At 42.0% G+C, this 17065-nt stretch overlaps 1 protein-coding gene and 1 pseudogene across 1 annotated transcript; one reads left to right on the top strand and one right to left on the bottom strand.

The window, feature by feature from the left end:
- Window positions 1-326: 326 nt before the first annotated feature.
- Window positions 327-2083, top strand: LOC145420179 (extracellular calcium-sensing receptor-like; annotated as a pseudogene).
- Window positions 2084-7530: 5447 nt separating this feature from the next.
- Window positions 7531-16266, bottom strand: LOC113036623 (extracellular calcium-sensing receptor-like). Its single transcript, XM_080289110.1, has 15 exons — window positions 16262-16266; window positions 13556-13737; window positions 13245-13369; window positions 13122-13159; window positions 12610-12616; window positions 12036-12143; window positions 11748-11948; window positions 11376-11619; window positions 11005-11219; window positions 10736-10866; window positions 9131-9227; window positions 8847-8970; window positions 8251-8723; window positions 8086-8166; window positions 7531-7887 (listed from the first exon to the last, which is right to left on the bottom strand). Exons 1-15 carry the CDS (start codon window positions 16264-16266, stop codon window positions 7531-7533), a joined length of 2388 nt encoding a protein of 795 aa, XP_080145236.1.
- Between the last annotated feature and the right edge of the window lie 799 nt (window positions 16267-17065).

Raw genomic sequence — 17065 nt, 5'->3', positions numbered from 1 at the left:
ACACTTGTATGCTTGTGTGTTGTTGATGATGACGATTACCGGTAATAGAAATGTGAGTAAGGTACCGAACTCAGGTTTGCTCCCGCTTTATTTTTAAATACGCATACGGTACTTATATGCGCCCTATGATCCAGTGCGCCTTATGTGTGTGTTAAATACAGTAATGGCACACATAACTGAGACTGCGCCTTTTAGTACAGTGCGTCTTATGGTCGTGAAAATACGGTAACTTGATTGGTTAAATGCATCAAATAAGAGAGGTCTGAAATTTGTTTTGACTTTTAATAGTATAAACATCTGTTCATGTTTTAGGTGCTGTTGGAGACATGAATATGTGTAATGGAACTGAAGATATAAAGAATCTCCAAAGCCAATACACTGACACATCTCAGCTCAGAATTACTAACATGGTGTACAAGGCTGTGTATGCAATAGCACATGCCATCCATAATGCAGTGTGCCATGGAAAAAATGTCACAGCTCAGTGTAGAAAACTAACCAAGTTAGAGTCTAAACAGGTCAGTTGAAATGAACAAGTCCATTTAATGTTTTTTGTTATCTCTAATGTACATTGAATGAACTCAAATGTGAATTAATTTTTGCTGTTGTTCTTTCTTTCTTTCCCCTCCCTTTTTGTGTTTTTACAATTTCACAGGTTTTGACTCAGATGAAGAAAGTAAATTTTCCCGAAACAGATATGATGTGTCATTTAACGCTAATGGGGATCCTGTGGCTATTTATGAGTTAGTTAACTGGCGGAAAAGTGAGACTGGCATAACTGAGATAGTAACTGTAGGGTTGTATGATGCATCACTGCCAGCAGGCCAGGAGTTCCAGATTAACAGAAGCATAAACTGGATGGAGGGTAGCACAAAAGTAACGAGTAAAAGGACAAGAGTTTGGCAAATAAGACTTTGGTTAACATAATGATAGCAAAAATTTGCAGTTATTATGTAGCCTCTATGTCTTGACAGGTGCCAGTGTCAGTGTGCAGTGGCAGTTGTCCTCCAGGAACTCGTAAAGTGCTGCAGAAAGGAAAACCCATCTGCTGCTATGACTGTATACCGTGTCCTGAGGGAGAGATAAATAATATTACAGGTAAAATACAATTTTTGCCCATGCATGTAAAATGTGATAGGGTGGATATCTACAATAATATGAATGATTAAAATATTACAATTCTTATAATTCTTGTTTTTAATTTATGTATTTATTTCAATCAGATTCAGCTGATTGTTTACCATGTCACAAGGAATTCTGGCCTAATAGAAAGAGAGACACTTGTATCCCTAAGCCTGTAGAATTTCTTTCATTTCAAGACCTCCTAGGAATTATCCTGGCTACACTCTCAGTCCTGGGTGCCTGTCTGGCCATTATGACTGGGGCTGTATTCTTTCATCACAGGACATCTCCAATTGTCCGAGCCAACAACTCTGAGCTGAGCTTCCTGCTGCTCATCTCACTGACTCTGTGTTTCTTATGTTTATTAACTTTCATTGGAGCACCATCAGAGTAGTCCTGCATGCTGCATCACACTGCATTTGGGATCACCTTTGTACTCTGTATCTCCTGTGTACTTGGGGAAACTATAGTGGTTTTAATGGCTTTTAAAGCGACACTTCCAGGTAGCAATGTCATGAAATGGTTTGGTCCTCCACAACAAAGAATGACCATTGTGTCTTTCACCTTTATTCAAGTTTTAATATGTACTGTATGGTTGGTACTTAGCCCTCCATTCCCAATTAAAAATCTAACCACATACAAGGAGAAGATCATCCTGGAATGTGCATTAGGCTCCCCTGTTGGCTTCTGGGCTGTTCTCGGCTACATAGGCCTACTTGCTGCCTTTTGTTTTGTTTTAGCTGTCTTAGCCCGCAAATTACCTGACAATTTTAATGAAGCCAAGCTTATCACCTTCAGCATGTTGATATTCTGTGCAGTGTGGATCACCTTTATCCCAGCATATGTCAGTTCTCCTGTGAAATTCACTGTAGTTGTGGAGATTTTTGCCATTCTGGCCTCCAGCTTTGGACTAATGCTGTGTATATTTGCTCCAAACAGAACACCAAGAAATATGTCATGACTAATGAAAGAAATCTCCGTCCCGGATCATCCGTGGATCGGGTTTCCTCCGAGGCGTGGGCACGTCTCTGTGGTATTTTCGACCTTGGGGTACCAGCCTGTGAGTCTTACACATCAATTCTTGGGTCACAGAGAAAGAGAAAAACAACTAGTAAATGGGCCTTATTGAGTAACAGTTTTCCTGTATAATATCACTATAAAACAATATCCTGTAAATGCTACCATGGTATCAAAATATCACAACAACTAAGGATAGGATTTAGAGGTTTCACACTTAAAATGGCAACAGTAGTTTCAAAATATACACCTTCAACACAATCAGCAAATCACTTGATTTTCAGTTTTAAGTGAAATCAAATATTTACGTTAAGATTTTCAAAATGTCAATTTTTGAAACATTTACTATTTTTCAATGCAATTGATTAAGGTCAATTTTTTTTCAAGGCACAAAAATAAAAGTCACATTTCATGATAACAGTATCTTGTTCTGAGTCCTTTTTTTTAAAGTTGTTTGATATTGTTTGAACCATCCCTCTGCAGTTGATCAGTTAGCTGTTTTGCAACTACTCTTTTAAGAATTTTTTCGATAAAACGGAGGTTAGCCCATAATTAGCTAAGACAGCTGGATCAAGTGAACATCATATCAAGCAAGCCCTGAGTAAATGTGATTATACCATCTGTACATTTGTCAAATCTGGGAAAGCACCTAAAGAATGCTCCAGGCAATAAAGGAGAGAAGAAGGACAACTGCTACCTAAGTGAAAACCCCTAAGTGCCAGGAGATTTGCCATGATTTATACATCGGGGAAATCAGACATCCTCTGGTTAAGCGAATGGCACAAAATAGAAGAGCTACTTTTAATGATGAGAATTTTCACATCCTGGATAGGGAAGAACGCTGTTGGAGCGAGGAGTCAAGGAGGCCATTTATGCAAAAAGGGAAAGAACATCTCTGAATTGAGGAGGAGTCCCAAGGTTACATTTTTCACCATCTTACAATGCTGCGATTGCAACCATTCCCCAACTCATTAGTGGGGAGTGGTCATTACCATTTGCATATTAATGATCAAGAAACTGATGTCACAGTCCTTAGCTTCGGTAACATCTGCCTCTCTCTCAGGTGGAGGAAGATCTCAGCCTGGGTGTTTATTGTCTTATGTAGTCTGGAAGATGAGTGGATGGTGGGGTGGGTGCAGTTTTCTCTGTGGTGGGGTTGGGTGGACTGTCCCGGGCTCTGTGGGGCCGGGCGGCCCTGCTGCACTGGGCCCCGGTCTGGATGGGCCTGGGCCCCCTTTCCCTGGCGGGTCGCGGAGTGTGGGGGTGCCTACTGGGGTCAGCGGGGGAGCTGGCCCCAGGGAGGGGTCACTTGCCCCTCCCTTCCTTCCCTCCCCATCTCCAGCTGCCTCCCTCTTCCCGCTCCACCACAACCACCCACACATGCAGTTCCTTGGAGTAGGGGTATGTCACCAGGGTGCAGAGGAGGCTACCCCCCCCCCCCCTGTCCCCTTCTGGCTGCCTCTGCCTCAATTTTATCTCACAACTTAGACATTCACATTACTCACACTCTCATTACACATACATATAGGATTTTGGGGGTGGGCACGATACACGGAGTCCAAAGTACCATCAGGGTGTACACCCCACCACTGGCATCGTTGCCCACCTCTCAATTTTAAATACACATAGACATTGAGGGCTAGCAGGAGGGACCATGCGCTTACCTGCTGCTCTCTGGCAGGTAGCTCCATGCCCTCCTGGGTTTTAAATGCACCTTAAAACACACATGCATCAACACTACAATGAGCGAGTGGAGGGAGGTTTGGAGTCTTCTCTCACCCCCATTCTCTGCGACCTGCTGGAGCAGGGGGGCTAGGAGGAGGAGTTGGCCGTCCGACTGCGGTCTGGAGTGTGGAGCCTTCCTGCTGCTGCGGAGTCGGGGCGGTCTGCCTCCCCCCCCCGCAGGGAAAAGGGAAACACCACCTGGGTCTGGGTGCAGTTCCCCCCTCCAGGGGCGGGGGCACCTAGACCCGGTTTGTAGAGTAGGCTTGGGGAGTGTGATCGTGTGTACAACGTCTCTTTATGTCTGTCTCCACGTTGGTTGAGTGTGGAGTAAGTGCATATGAGAGCATGAGGGTGGGAATGGATGTTTGTATCTGTGTGTGCCTGTATGTCTGTGTCTATATGTCAGGTTGGGTGTCAGGCGTCACCTCTCTGGGGACATCTCAGGCCCTCCAAGGTTTGGAGGCCTATCTCCCCCTACCACCACTTCCCCTGCCAGTGGCGGACCCCCTCAGACATCGGTGCGTTGGTGGTTCTTTGTGTCCGGGGATGGGCGTCCAGGTACACACCGGCTCACTCCTTGGCGGCTGCTTATCGGGGCCTGGAGCCTGGGGCTCGCTCGGGCCACTTCGGAGGTGGGGTGCCCCCGGCCTCTCGGCCTGGGGCTCGGTCACTCAGGCGCAGCTGGCTGCCGGCGGAGCTCACGGGCGCGTCACTGCAACTCCCCCTGGCTTCTGCTCCGCGGCTGCTGAGTGAGCCCTCATCTGGGACTCTCCTCAGCTCTTTCCGGGACAGTGGCGCAGCTGCCCCTCTGTTGGTCTTCCTTGGTCTCTTGTGTTCTGGGGGCCTCCGGATGTCTGGAGTTTTGATCTCCTCCACACCTGCTTCATGCCCTGGAGGACGGGGCTGTGGCCCCCCCACACCCTCTAGCAGATTATTACATGAAGGAACCTTTTAAAAAACAAAAACAAGCGCGTCCATGCTCACAGGTGTACACACGGGTGATCACACCCACAAACTACACCCTTTTTGGCTCCTACCTCAAAGCACACTGTGTTCTGTTGATCTTATGTGCTGCACAATAATGTTTAACATTTAGTATTTACTGTCATATTCCCATATATCATTGTGATGTTGTTTATTCTATTACTCTTGTTCTCTTCTGCTTGCTTTCTTTTTTCTTTCTCAGCAGGTGACCCAGGTGATTGATATATGCATTTTTTTTCTCTGCCCGTTCTGTTGGTTTTTGTCTTTTGCCCTTCTCCCCCGTCCCTCTTCTCAGCTGTTTTTCTTTCCCTCTTTCTTTCTCCCCTTCTTTCCCCCAGTCAAGTCTGTCCCGTATTCAGTAAGTGAAAATAAAATAAACAATAAAAGGTGAATCAAATGGACCATTACGGCAAGGCTGGGATGGTCAGTTTGGTAAAGTAAATCCGTTGGGCATCTTTCTTTGCCTTTAGACAACAATTCTGAGGGCAAAAGAGCCAAAAGGGACAGGCCAAAAAAACAACAAAAACAAAAACAAAAAAAAACAACATCTGCCTCTCTGACATCAAGTTAAGGGAGTCCAGCTCTATCCCCACAACAGTACTGGCCTTTTGGATCAGTTTATTGAGTCTGTTGGCATCTGCGATTCCTCAACCTGCTGCCCCAGCATGCAACAGCATGGCACTAGCCACAACAAACTCATAAAACATCCTGAGCATTGCCAACACATGTTAAAATTGAGGGTAGGGCACCAGTGCCAGAGGTGGGTTGGAGTACACCGACCATCCTCTGGATGCTGTAAAATGTGCCCACCCCCAAGGCCCTATATGTATGTGTTATGTGAGAGTGTGAGTAATGTGGATGTCTCGGTTGCAGAATAAAATTGAGGCACAGGCGGCCAGAAGGGGACAGAGGAGGAGTGCCTCCCCTGCACCCTGGTGACATACCTGCACCCCAAACCCTGCGTGTGTGGGTGGGTGTGGTAGAGCGGGAATAGGGAGGCAGCTGAGGATGGGGAGGGAAGAAAGGGACGGGCAAGTGGCCCTAAAATTGTCAGGGCTCTGTGTGCGGGCAGGCGGAGAGGAGGATCCAAGCATAGGACTCGAACACAGAATTGTGAATCAGAACCTTAGCTTTATTGCTGACATGAAAACCAAACGTGAAGTGACCACTGAAACCGGAGACCAGGAACACACAGGCATAATCTGAGGGTACAACACGACACTGAGCACAGGAAAACACAGGGCTAATATACACAGGGTGGCAATCAGGGAATGGGCAACAGGAGGGAGACACAGCTGGGAGAGATCAGGGTAACGAGGCGGGGGGAACCAAGCTGCACACACTAACATAAGACAAAGACTTTCACAATAAAACAGGAAACATGAATTACTAAACAAGCACGCAGACTTGACACTGTGAGACAGACAGAAAATATTTTAGAGTCAAATGTGAGGCCAAATAGCTAAAGTTTGATCTAACCTCCTGATCAGGCTTTCCAGTCTGCCTTACCTCTTGGTCAATCTCTAAAATGCATTTGCTGTCATTAAAATAACTAGACAGTTATTTTAATGTTAAGGGTTTCTTCATCAGTTCTAATATATTTTGGATTTGAATGAACTGTGACAGTTGTATACAACTGATATTATAGTAAGTGTATTAAAGTGTACAACAAAATAAATATGTATAATCAGCTAAAACGTATCCATATTTGGAGGTAATATAGAAATTCAACACTAAATATTCCTTTTAATTTCTCTGGTAACGTTTTTGAGAAAAGCCTTTCTTTAATTGCTAAATAACCTGCAACCTCGATTTGATGTCAACAACTGTAAAAACTAGACAAAACTCAACATTTGGGGTAAATATTGACTCATTTATTCAATAAGCTGTATTTGAAAATCCCTCTGTGCTGAATGTTCTAACAGCAGGTAGAGCTGTGTACTGTGAACCAAATTAAACAGCTCATTGCTTACATTTTAAAAATGCTTTTTATAAAGCATCTTTTTTTATCCAGTAATAGTTGAAGTAATATATATAGTATATTGCCTGTATTGTTGCAGTGCTCTAAATCACTCAACTGCTTCCCATGTTACACATTTGGGCTGCAGTTAGAGCTCTTTCCACTCATGAGATCTGAAAGGAGCTGCAGGCTCCCTCTTACCAGAATCTGCAGATATCTCACACACACAAACACACACCGACACAGACACACACAGACACACACATACCAACACCAAGAACAGTCCAACATGCTAACCATGTTAGTGTTTAACACAGTGTTTGCCTCACTAGGCAGGGCTTTTGTTTTATCTAAGACGTGTGTGGACAGTACAGAGACTGTTGGTGGTTTAATCACTTTGGGGCTGACTGAATCCATGTGTAAGCAGGATCGTGTTGCACACAGTTGGGCTGTAGATGAGGTAGAAAATAATAGCTTTTAACAAATAATTTTAGTTAAAACAAGTAACAGAACTAACAAGAGAAGAAAAACATCCAGAATCACTGAAACATGTTTCAGATGATATTTTATTTACTTTCACATTCAAACATTATAAGTGATTACTACAGTATTAAACTTAAACACAACTGGGTTTTCCAACACAATAAACACAAAGTTTTTCTTTTTTTCACATTAAAATATAAGAATTTTTTTTTTTTTACTCTGAAATAGAAATAAAAAATTCATCTTGAATATTTTCCAGTCATGCCTTTCTTGATATTTCTCTCAGGTCGTAGTAAAATAATGTAACATTTGGGGATGAAAATACATAGTAACAATCCAAAACTGGATGATAATATAGCAAATATTTCCACTGCCACAGAGAACTTTCCAGGAGAGCTGACATAAGCTGGAATGAAAGAAATCCACACAGCCCAGAAAATTAGCATGCTGAAGGTGATGAGCTTTGCTTCGTTGAACGTGTCTGGTAGTTTTCGTCCAAGAAATGCCAGGAGAAGACAGGCAAAGGCGAGCAGGCCAATGTAACCAAGGAGCAGGTAGAATCCAGGAGGCCATGGCTCTTTACACTCCACCACAATCTAATATAATCTAACAATTAGTATGTATACAGAGAAATGGTTCATTTTATATGATTTATTTGTTTCTGCTCTGATGTCTACACTAATCACTGAAGTCCCCTTCTATAGGATTTGAAGACATCTTACTGTATAACTTAGTGATATTAACGTCCAAGAATAGAAATTGCAACAATTAGTGTTTTAGTACTTCCTACTCACTCTTCCAGTTGAAGCTTGGTAGTTTGGATTCCTGAATGGGAACGGAGGTGCGGCTAGCACCCAGCCAGCACAGAGACAAATCTGGAGCAGCATAAAATAATAGTTACAGAAAGTGGCTACAAAAACTGACATTATAATTTGCTGACAGTTTGATATCTTTCCCACCTGAGGAGCTGTGGTACAGATGATCAGAATCCTCTGCTGAGCTGTACCAAACAGCATCCGACCCCTGGAACCAGGTACATTAGTCCGGAAAGCCAGGAGAACCACAATGGTCTTAAAAAGGACGCAGGACAAACACAGGGCAAAGCTGATCCCAAATGCTGCCTGGCGGAGCCTACATGTCCACCAAGACGGCTGACCAATGAACACCAGAGAACACAGGAAACAGAGCTTGAGTGACAGGAGAAGCAAGAAACTTATTTCTGAATTGTTGGCCTTGACAATAGGTGTAAAGCGGAAACTGTGAAACACAATGGTGATGATGGATGTCAAGATGAATCCCAGCAGGGTGAGTGCAACCAGGATAATACCCATGGCATCATAGAAAGAGAGGAACTCTTCTTCCCCTGCAACACATTTCACCTTGTCTTTGTCTGACAAGTAGTATTCAGGACATTTTATGCAATCAGTGGAACCTTTGGGAGCAGAGAACACAAGACAACAAGACATATGTGGATTAAAATTCAGGAACTAATCAATATTTTTTCAATACTTTTTAACAGTGCAACATTTTCATTCTTTAATATGATATGGGCTACCAGTCTGGTTGCTGATCTCTCCATCTGCACAGGGCAAACAATCAAAGCAGCATTTGGGCTCTCCTCGGCGTGTGGCCTGCCTGCTGCCAGGGGGACATGGAGCACTACACTGAGATACAGGAACCTGAACAAGGAACAGAAAAAAGATATAATAATGTGAATCAATAGGTTGTAATATTTTCTTACTGAGTATTTGACATAGTTGATCAAATAATTTTCAACAGCTTAAAAATGTTTAATTTTAAAGTGGCATAAGAAATACATTTACAATAATTATAACCTACCTGCCTCTCTCCTTTTGTCCATACAATAGTGTTCTTCATTATCTGCAACTGTTGGCCATGGGGAGCTGAACCATCATAGCTTCCAACTTCTATAAATCTAGCTTAAAATATTTCAGAATAAAACCAACCCAAAGTTTTGGGTTATTAAGTAAATACCCATAACTTCTTGTTCATGGTTGTTGTAACAGACAGATCTTTCAAAGGGACATAAAAGACTTTGTCCACAGAAACCTATTCTAACAAAGTGTCACAGATTTAAAATTGTCCATGAATTCACAGTACACAGTGCATTAGTTACACCCTTTTGAACACCCTCTACAGTGACAATAACAAATACATTTTAAAGATTAGAGTAAAAATCAATCATATATCTATATATGTATCTATATATGATTTTGATATGATATGATTGATTTTCATTGAAAAATGGCAAAATAGCTTGTGATAATGAAACACCCTGTGAAGTTGAGGCACACAACGATGTGTCCTGCTGGTAAAGTTTCCAGGCTGCCTTTCCTCATAGTAGCCATCCCTCAAGACTTTCTCCATTTGAAGAAATGCATTATCAGGGATTGTAACATCTAGTCCTTTTATTGAATTAAAAGATACAATGAGTGAAAGTGAAATGACAGTCTTTCCATGTTTGTAACATTATATTCGTTGCTGAAGCCTAAAGTGACCTCCCCAAAACTGTTTTTTGGTTTAATTTCCTTCTTAACATTGAGCTGTTGGTTCTGTCACAAGTTAACCAACATAAACTATCATTGAACTATTAGTGTCAGGGTCCTGGGACTGGGCGACCCAGGACCCCGGGGCAGTCATGGACCTGTGTTATTATTATGTATTGTTGGTGTTGCTTCCCCTTCTCTGTGCTTGTACATATGTGTGTGTGTGGGTGGCTGTGTGTCTAAGTACTTGTTTATAGGCGCCGTCAGGCCTGGGGGGTGTGGCCCTGCTAGGGGACTGGCCACACCCGAAGCCACACACCTGCTGCTGATCAGGCCTCGTCGGGGGAGCTACTTAAGAGAGTCTTGGAGCTCCCACTGACGCGGGATCATTGCATGAGACTCCACGTTAGTCACCCTGTCTAAGTTTAGTCAGAAAGTGTATGCCTGCCATTTCTGAGTGTCCTGACAGCTGCGCTATTGTTTCCCGCAGGAAGAGCGTGGAAGGCACGGAGAGCAGCGAGCACCGGGGGGTGCTGACACGGGAGCAGAGAGCACACGGACTATTCACGGGAGACACGATACGGGAGTCTGGGAGAACACGGGGATTTATTGTTACGTTGTTTTTACTCTGTAAATAAACACTGTTTGTACATAGAGCACCGCGCCTGGGTCCTCCTTCCCCACTCCTTCCACGGTGTGCCATGCCATACCGTGACAATTAGCAGCAACCAATCTAGTTATGGACATTAAATTCTGTACCCGGAATGATTACACTACCTGCGCTATAAAAACTGTAATTTAAAACACCTATTTATTCACTCCAGCTTAATGGACAGTTAAATCTACGACAATTTTTAGAGTAGGTGTTCATAGTTCAAATTAGGATTAATACATACAGTATTTCACATGTAATGTTCACTTAAAAGTTATACTAAACCTCATTTTGTCTTTGCTGTCCTTCTGCCAGTTAATGATGTCATAGAGAGGGACTGGCTCTCCATTGGAGTCGAAATATACTTTCTCATTGAACTGGTTGGTGAAATTGACCATCTTCAGATGTTGAAGAAACTACATCAGAAGAGAATTATAAAAAATAAAATATTAAACGAAACAAACAAAAAATATTTTTTTTAAAAATTACAAAATCGAAAGAAAAAAAAAATCACATGAATTATGATTTGGATATTTTGTGATTGTTTCAATTACCTGACCATTCGAAAATGATCTGTGTTTCTCACACAACCCCTTATTATGTCCCACAGAGTCACAGTTTAAGAAAGTGTGCAGAGCATGGGCAACAGCGTACACAGCTTTATACACATTATAGGATATTCTGACCGGAGATACATCGCTATAACTGCTGTCAGTCTGTCTCAGATCCTCTGAACCTGTGCATACAGGTTTTGCCAAAGAACCTGCATAATTTCTATCAGCTGACATATTAAACAATCTTTTTGGTCCAACGGTAAGCCCAACCATATAGCTAGAATTGTTTTGAGAGCTTAGTTTGTAATTCAAAGTATCCATATAATTCAATCTTTCCAGAGTATTCACTTCATATTCTTTGGCTCTGTCTCTTTCAAACTCCAGCTTACACCCAAACTGCTCTTCCCAGAACATATTGATGAATTCCATTCCTGGTTTGGGAGAGGGTCGGACATTCAAAGCAAACTCTTTCAAGCCAGGAATGCTGACTCCAGGGAAGGAGAAGCCCAGTGTTCCCTCCAGGAGAAAGTGGAAGTCAGGTGAGGCCAGCCGGCTCGAGGTCACCCAGGCTTCACTTGCTATCCACTGTATCCCTGTTACATTCCTTTGAGCTAGCTGGAAAGGCAAACATAAACAACTGTGAAGACTATTCACGTATATACTTAAAAATACCCAAAATAGGATTTGTTACATTATTAATTAAGATGTTATTATTTACAAAAGACATCAATCAAGATACTAACTTCTGAGAACAGATGCAATACATCTACTTCTGCAGTAATGACCACGACAACCCGAGCAGTTGAGCTCTCCAGCTTATCTGCCATTTCTAGTATTTCAGCCGTTGTGGGTGATGCTGGGATAGAGAGATGAAATGCCACACATCCACCTTGCCTTCTAAACTGATTAGAGAATGCTTGGATGCCATAAAGGCTGTAGTCATCCTGAAATGTATATACAGAAAGCATTTATAAACCATGTTGCTGTCTAAAAGTGTCCCATTGTAGCATTTAAAAATGTTTTGGACTCACCGTAGCTCCTATTGCGCCCACCCAGAACCAGCCGAAGTAAGTGACAAGATTTACGAGACCTCTAACTTGAAAGAGATCACTTGGCACAGTTCTCAAGAATGATGGGTACTGTTAAGGTTCAAAATTGAGGAGGGAGAGTACAAACCACCCTTGGTCCAGAAGCTCTTGGTCCAACAATGATTTTAATGAAAACACGTGTGGGAAGACACTCTGTACGCAGACAGCCAGTAGTCCTCGACTTAATCAAAGCATAAACAGATATTTTATAGCATCAGGGTTTGATTTACTGACGCCCCTTCATGCGTCACAGATACATTTTATACATAGATCAGATCAACACCACAATGACTTTTCAACCAGAAAATCATCTTCTATTTTCATGGCTGGTACTTTCCGTTCTTGTCTTAAAGTGAATTGTTCCTCTTTCTTGTCGAGACATAACTAATCTCTCCTCTAAATAAATCTAACTAATGTGTGTGTATGTGTTGACCTCACATGCTCTTTGTGTCACCTCTTCACCTACAACCTGCTGTGTCTCGTCCTCAAATGCTCTTTCTCAATTCACCTGTTGCACTTCTGACCTTTTACCAGACCAGAAGCTTACTGAGACTATGTGTATGTCTTCTACTAAATAAATGTTTTAACCAAGAACCTCTACTAAAACCTTAATATAAAATGATCTGATATATAAGTGTTTTGTAAGCATGTACTGCAATTCCTTCTATGGCTCCAAGTCACTTGCACAATAGATTGTCCGAACATCGCGCCGAACAAAGCTTCCGACCCCCAATTAATTGACCGAGCTCCAACTCTTTAATAAGCACAGATATGCATTGTGTATAAAATAGTCATAACTGCTTAAGGCCTTCTTAAAGCTATCTGTTACATTGTTAAAGCCTCGTCTTAGCCTGCTGCTCAAAATAACTTCCACTTCTGCAAAACTCTCCAAGCCTGTTTCCTGTCCTGTTACTTTTAGCCTTTCTGAAAGACACACTGTTTAACCCCTGAATGCAATATAAACTCCAGATTATATTTATTATTTAACAATAGCAGTAAAATAATTTCCCTGCTCCACAGTACAAATGCTTATCACTAAGACAGGTACAAGTGGCAAAATAACTCACCTAGAAGGAGAGCAAGTTCTTTCTATATTATTGAGACACAAACCAAACACATAACATTATTAAACAAAGTTGTACAGATAATTACCAGTGGTATATTGAAAGGTCCAAGTGTTTGAGCTACAGCTCTTGTAGGGGACGAGGATGCAAGACCAATCACAGCAGGCACAGGAGAATAATACAGACATGTGGAAGATTGTCTTGCCTTTATCTCTTCTGTTGCATTTACTTTTATATCATTTTCAGTGTTTCCAAGATTGTGCTGAATTGCTGTCTTAACTTCAGCACTTCTCTCTTTCAGTATGGTTAGTATTTTTGACTTGGCTGTTATTGCCACAGTCTTTGATTGCTTAGTTTCAATACCACTGTTTTCAATTTCTGCTGTTTTTTCTCCCTCACTGCTAACAGCTTTTGAGTGAGTGAGCAAAGAATACAGAGCCTGCAGGCTGTTATGGATGTAGTTGCAGCTGTCCATAATCCTGTAGCCTAGTTTAACACCCGGTAACAGACTTGAATTATGGTTAATTTCCTCCACTGCAAACACCATTGTCATCATCCATCGAAAGGGTCTTTCATGAAAGCTGCAGACATTTTTTTTTAAAAAAGTATTTAAATTTCTAGGCGTAGCCAAGTGGCGGAGGGCTTTCGCTTTGGTGGCCTCAGAATCTCATCTCTGATTTTTGCAGATTATGTGGTTCTGTTGGCTTCATCGGGTGAAGGCCTCCAGCTTGCACTGGAACGGTTCGCAGCCGAGTGTGAAGCAGCGGGAATGAGGATCAGCACCTCCAAATCTGAGGCCATGGTTCTCAGCCGGAAAAGCTTGGAGTGCCCACTCCGGGTCGGGGATGAGTTCCTGCCACAAGTGGAGGAGTTCAAGTATCTCGGGGTCTTGTTCGCGAGTGATGGGAGAAGGGAGCCGGAGATCGACAGACGGATTGGGGCTGCAGCTGCAGTAATGCGGACGCTGCACCGGTCCGTCGTGGTGAAGAGGGAGCTGAGTGTAAAAGCGAAGCTCTCAATTTACCGGTTGATCTACGTCCCTACCCTCACCTATGGCCACGAGCTGTGGGTAGTGACCGAAAGAACGAGATCGCGGATACAAGCGGCAGAAATGAGCTTCCTCCGAAGGGTGGCTGGCCTCTCCCTTAGAGATAGGGTGAGAAGTTCGGCCATCCGGGAGGGGCTCAGAGTAGAGCAGCTGCTGCTCCACATCGAAAGGAGCCAGCTGAGGTGGTTCGGTATCTGACAAGGATGCCCCCTGGGCGCCTCCTGGGTGAGGTGTTCCAGGCATGTCCCACCGGGAGGAGGCCCCGGGGCAGACCCAGGACACGCTGGAGAGATTATATCTCTCGGCTGGCCAGGGAACGCCTTGGTATTCCCCCGGATAAGCTGGAGGAGGTGGCTGGGGAGAGGGAGGTCTGGGCCTCTTTGCTTAGGCTGCTGCCCCCGTGACCCGGCCCCGGACAAAGCGGATGAAGATGGATGGAAGTATTTAAATTTTTAGTATAAAGAAATTAAATTAATTAAAAAAATTATGATAAAAAAATATGTAATATAAATATAATTTACATTTGTTCATCAGTCACAGTGCCACAATTCCATGTAAACATAGCATAGCAGCATAGCAACTGATATAGTTTTTTATAAAATACTGATATTTCATTCATTCATATCTAAGGGAGAAAAAAACCAAAATGAAGATCCAGCATAGATTAATAATACCCTTACACTCACCCGCTGCAAGGTGGAATTTGGGGTTCACTGTTATAGCTTTGCTGTGGTTTTGGCACAACATAATGCAGAGGGAAAAATCCTCCAATCACAATATCACCGTCAGAGTGCAGGGCTAAGGGCTCACTGCCTGCCAGTTTTACACAATCGGGTAAACTAGATTTAGAACTTCTCACATCCCCAATCTTTAAACTATGCTGTGTCTCTCTCATAACCTCTTCTTTTCTAATCGAGTGTCCCTCCACTCTTAGTGGTTTTCCTTCATCTACAGTGTGAGAAACGTCAGAGAACACAATGTAAACAGGATTACAAAACAGATAAAGCATTAAAAGACATTTACCAGCAAGGGCTGAATACATAATTGACCGTAACCCCATAAAAAACTGTATGCTGAAAACAATGGCCCTCCAACAGCGTCTGTGACAAGCCAATGAAGTGAGTTAAAAGCTCAGATGTTTGAGTCACTGCATTGTTCCAGATGAGTCATTATGACATTACCCAATCAGAGATAGGTTGACATGATTCTCATGAACCTTAAGTTACAAAACTCAAACACTGTCTTCCTAGAGGTGACAAGAATAAAAGACAAAGTCACAAATATTTTATTTTAAAGCTATGGGAAGTTAATAACAAAATATTTATTCTATTCATGGCTTCTGAGTATATATTTACTTCATTTAACTGTAACAAAAATAGTAAATTAATATGTAACTGCATATTCACACAGTAATGAACAATTCTGCTCACACATGTGCAGTAAATGTTAATATATTGATTATGTCATATTTTTCAGAAAGCCAAAGACACAGAGCAAGTCCCAGAAAGTCTGGATTATTTTTTGCTTATTTTATTGTTGTGTGGGCGAGACATAGAGCAGAGTTCCATAAGTCAGCTTGACACTGGCTACAAGTGCTGTGTGATTTAAATGAGACCCAAATGTTGCATCGCATAGCTGACTAACTTATACGACAAGTTGTATCTGTAGCTGAATTGATCTATACTGTCAGTGAAAACTAAACTCCTGATATGAGGCACATTTGCTGCAATTATTTTTCTTTTGTGTGGCATGTGTTAAGTAGTCAGCATTAGCTTTTATTTGTTGGATGGATGGCTTGCTTCCTGTATTACTTGCTCTTAATAGTAACCATTAATGCTGTTCATTAATGCATTAAAAAGACAAACATAACAAAAATGAAGGGGGGGAAATCACAATTGACTGACAAAGACAAAAATAAAAGTTAGAGCATTAAAAAAATTTACTTTAGAAAATAGGTTGCTATTTAATCAAGTTTAAAGAAATGCTTGGCTCATGTTAGAAGTGAATTTTTATCTTTAATACAGGTGTACATCATTATTTATATATTTCACAAATACCTCATAATTTTAAACACACATTTTTACACATTCTACTATAGAAATAGGTGTTGTAGAATAAAGCTACGGAAGATAAGGCCACACCCACCCAATACCAAATGGAAATTTGGTTCACTGTGTAAAGAGCAGGGGGTTCTGCTCTTATTACTGAAAGATGACCTGAGGGATGGACCCCGGCATGTTTATTACACGTTTTGCTGTGATACTGGATTGTTGGTGGGCTCTTTTAAAACTATCTGTGCTCCCAAATGTCTCTCTCCAGAACCCAGAAAGATCACCAACCTCCTACAACCTCAAAGTTTTCAACTTCAGTTATAGAGTCAGCACCAGCTATTGCAGAGTCTGAACAGACTCCATTTCCCCAGTGTCAGTCTGAGCTTTCCCAGTTGGAGAGGAGGACACCTACCTCTGTTATCAATTTCCAGAAAAGTTTTATTGCCAGTCTCCTGGTAAGATCACCACTTTGCTTTGCCTCCTGGTGATCCTCCGAAACACCGCTGTCAGTCTCCAGTTAGTTATTCAGTGTTGAGTGTTTCTTGACTAATTCAAATACATTATTATATAATAATATTTTAGCTTTGTATTGACTAAGCTGTAGGTAAATTATGTTATAATAACTGGAGTACAGTGTACAAGTAGATAAAGTGCATAAATATGTATTATAACAAGAAGCTTATTTTATATTTTGAAGACATATAGCTGTTCCGCAGTGAATGTCTAGAAAAGAATATTAGTGGTATAGACTTAATAACTGGGTTAATTTATTTAAAAATTCGTCTGTGCTGACCGAAAAGAAAAGACACA

The sequence above is a fragment of the Astatotilapia calliptera genome, chromosome 14, assembly GCF_964374335.1.
Source record: "Astatotilapia calliptera chromosome 14, fAstCal68.1, whole genome shotgun sequence".
NCBI classification, from domain to species: Eukaryota; Metazoa; Chordata; class Actinopteri; order Cichliformes; family Cichlidae; genus Astatotilapia; species Astatotilapia calliptera.
Note: the sequence above shows the minus strand (reverse complement) of the source record. Positions and strands in the feature narration are given on the sequence as shown.

Excerpts from the sequence above, each read along its gene's own strand:
- LOC113036623 (XM_080289110.1), bottom strand. Across the intron at positions 11,949-12,035 it reads TGGGCGCAATAGGAGCTACG|GATGACTACAGCCTTTATGG; the intron begins GTGAGTCCAAAA and ends TATACATTTCAG. Across the intron at positions 8,971-9,130 it reads GGACAAAAGGAGAGAGGCAG|GTTCCTGTATCTCAGTGTAG; the intron begins GTAGGTTATAAT and ends TTCCTTGTTCAG.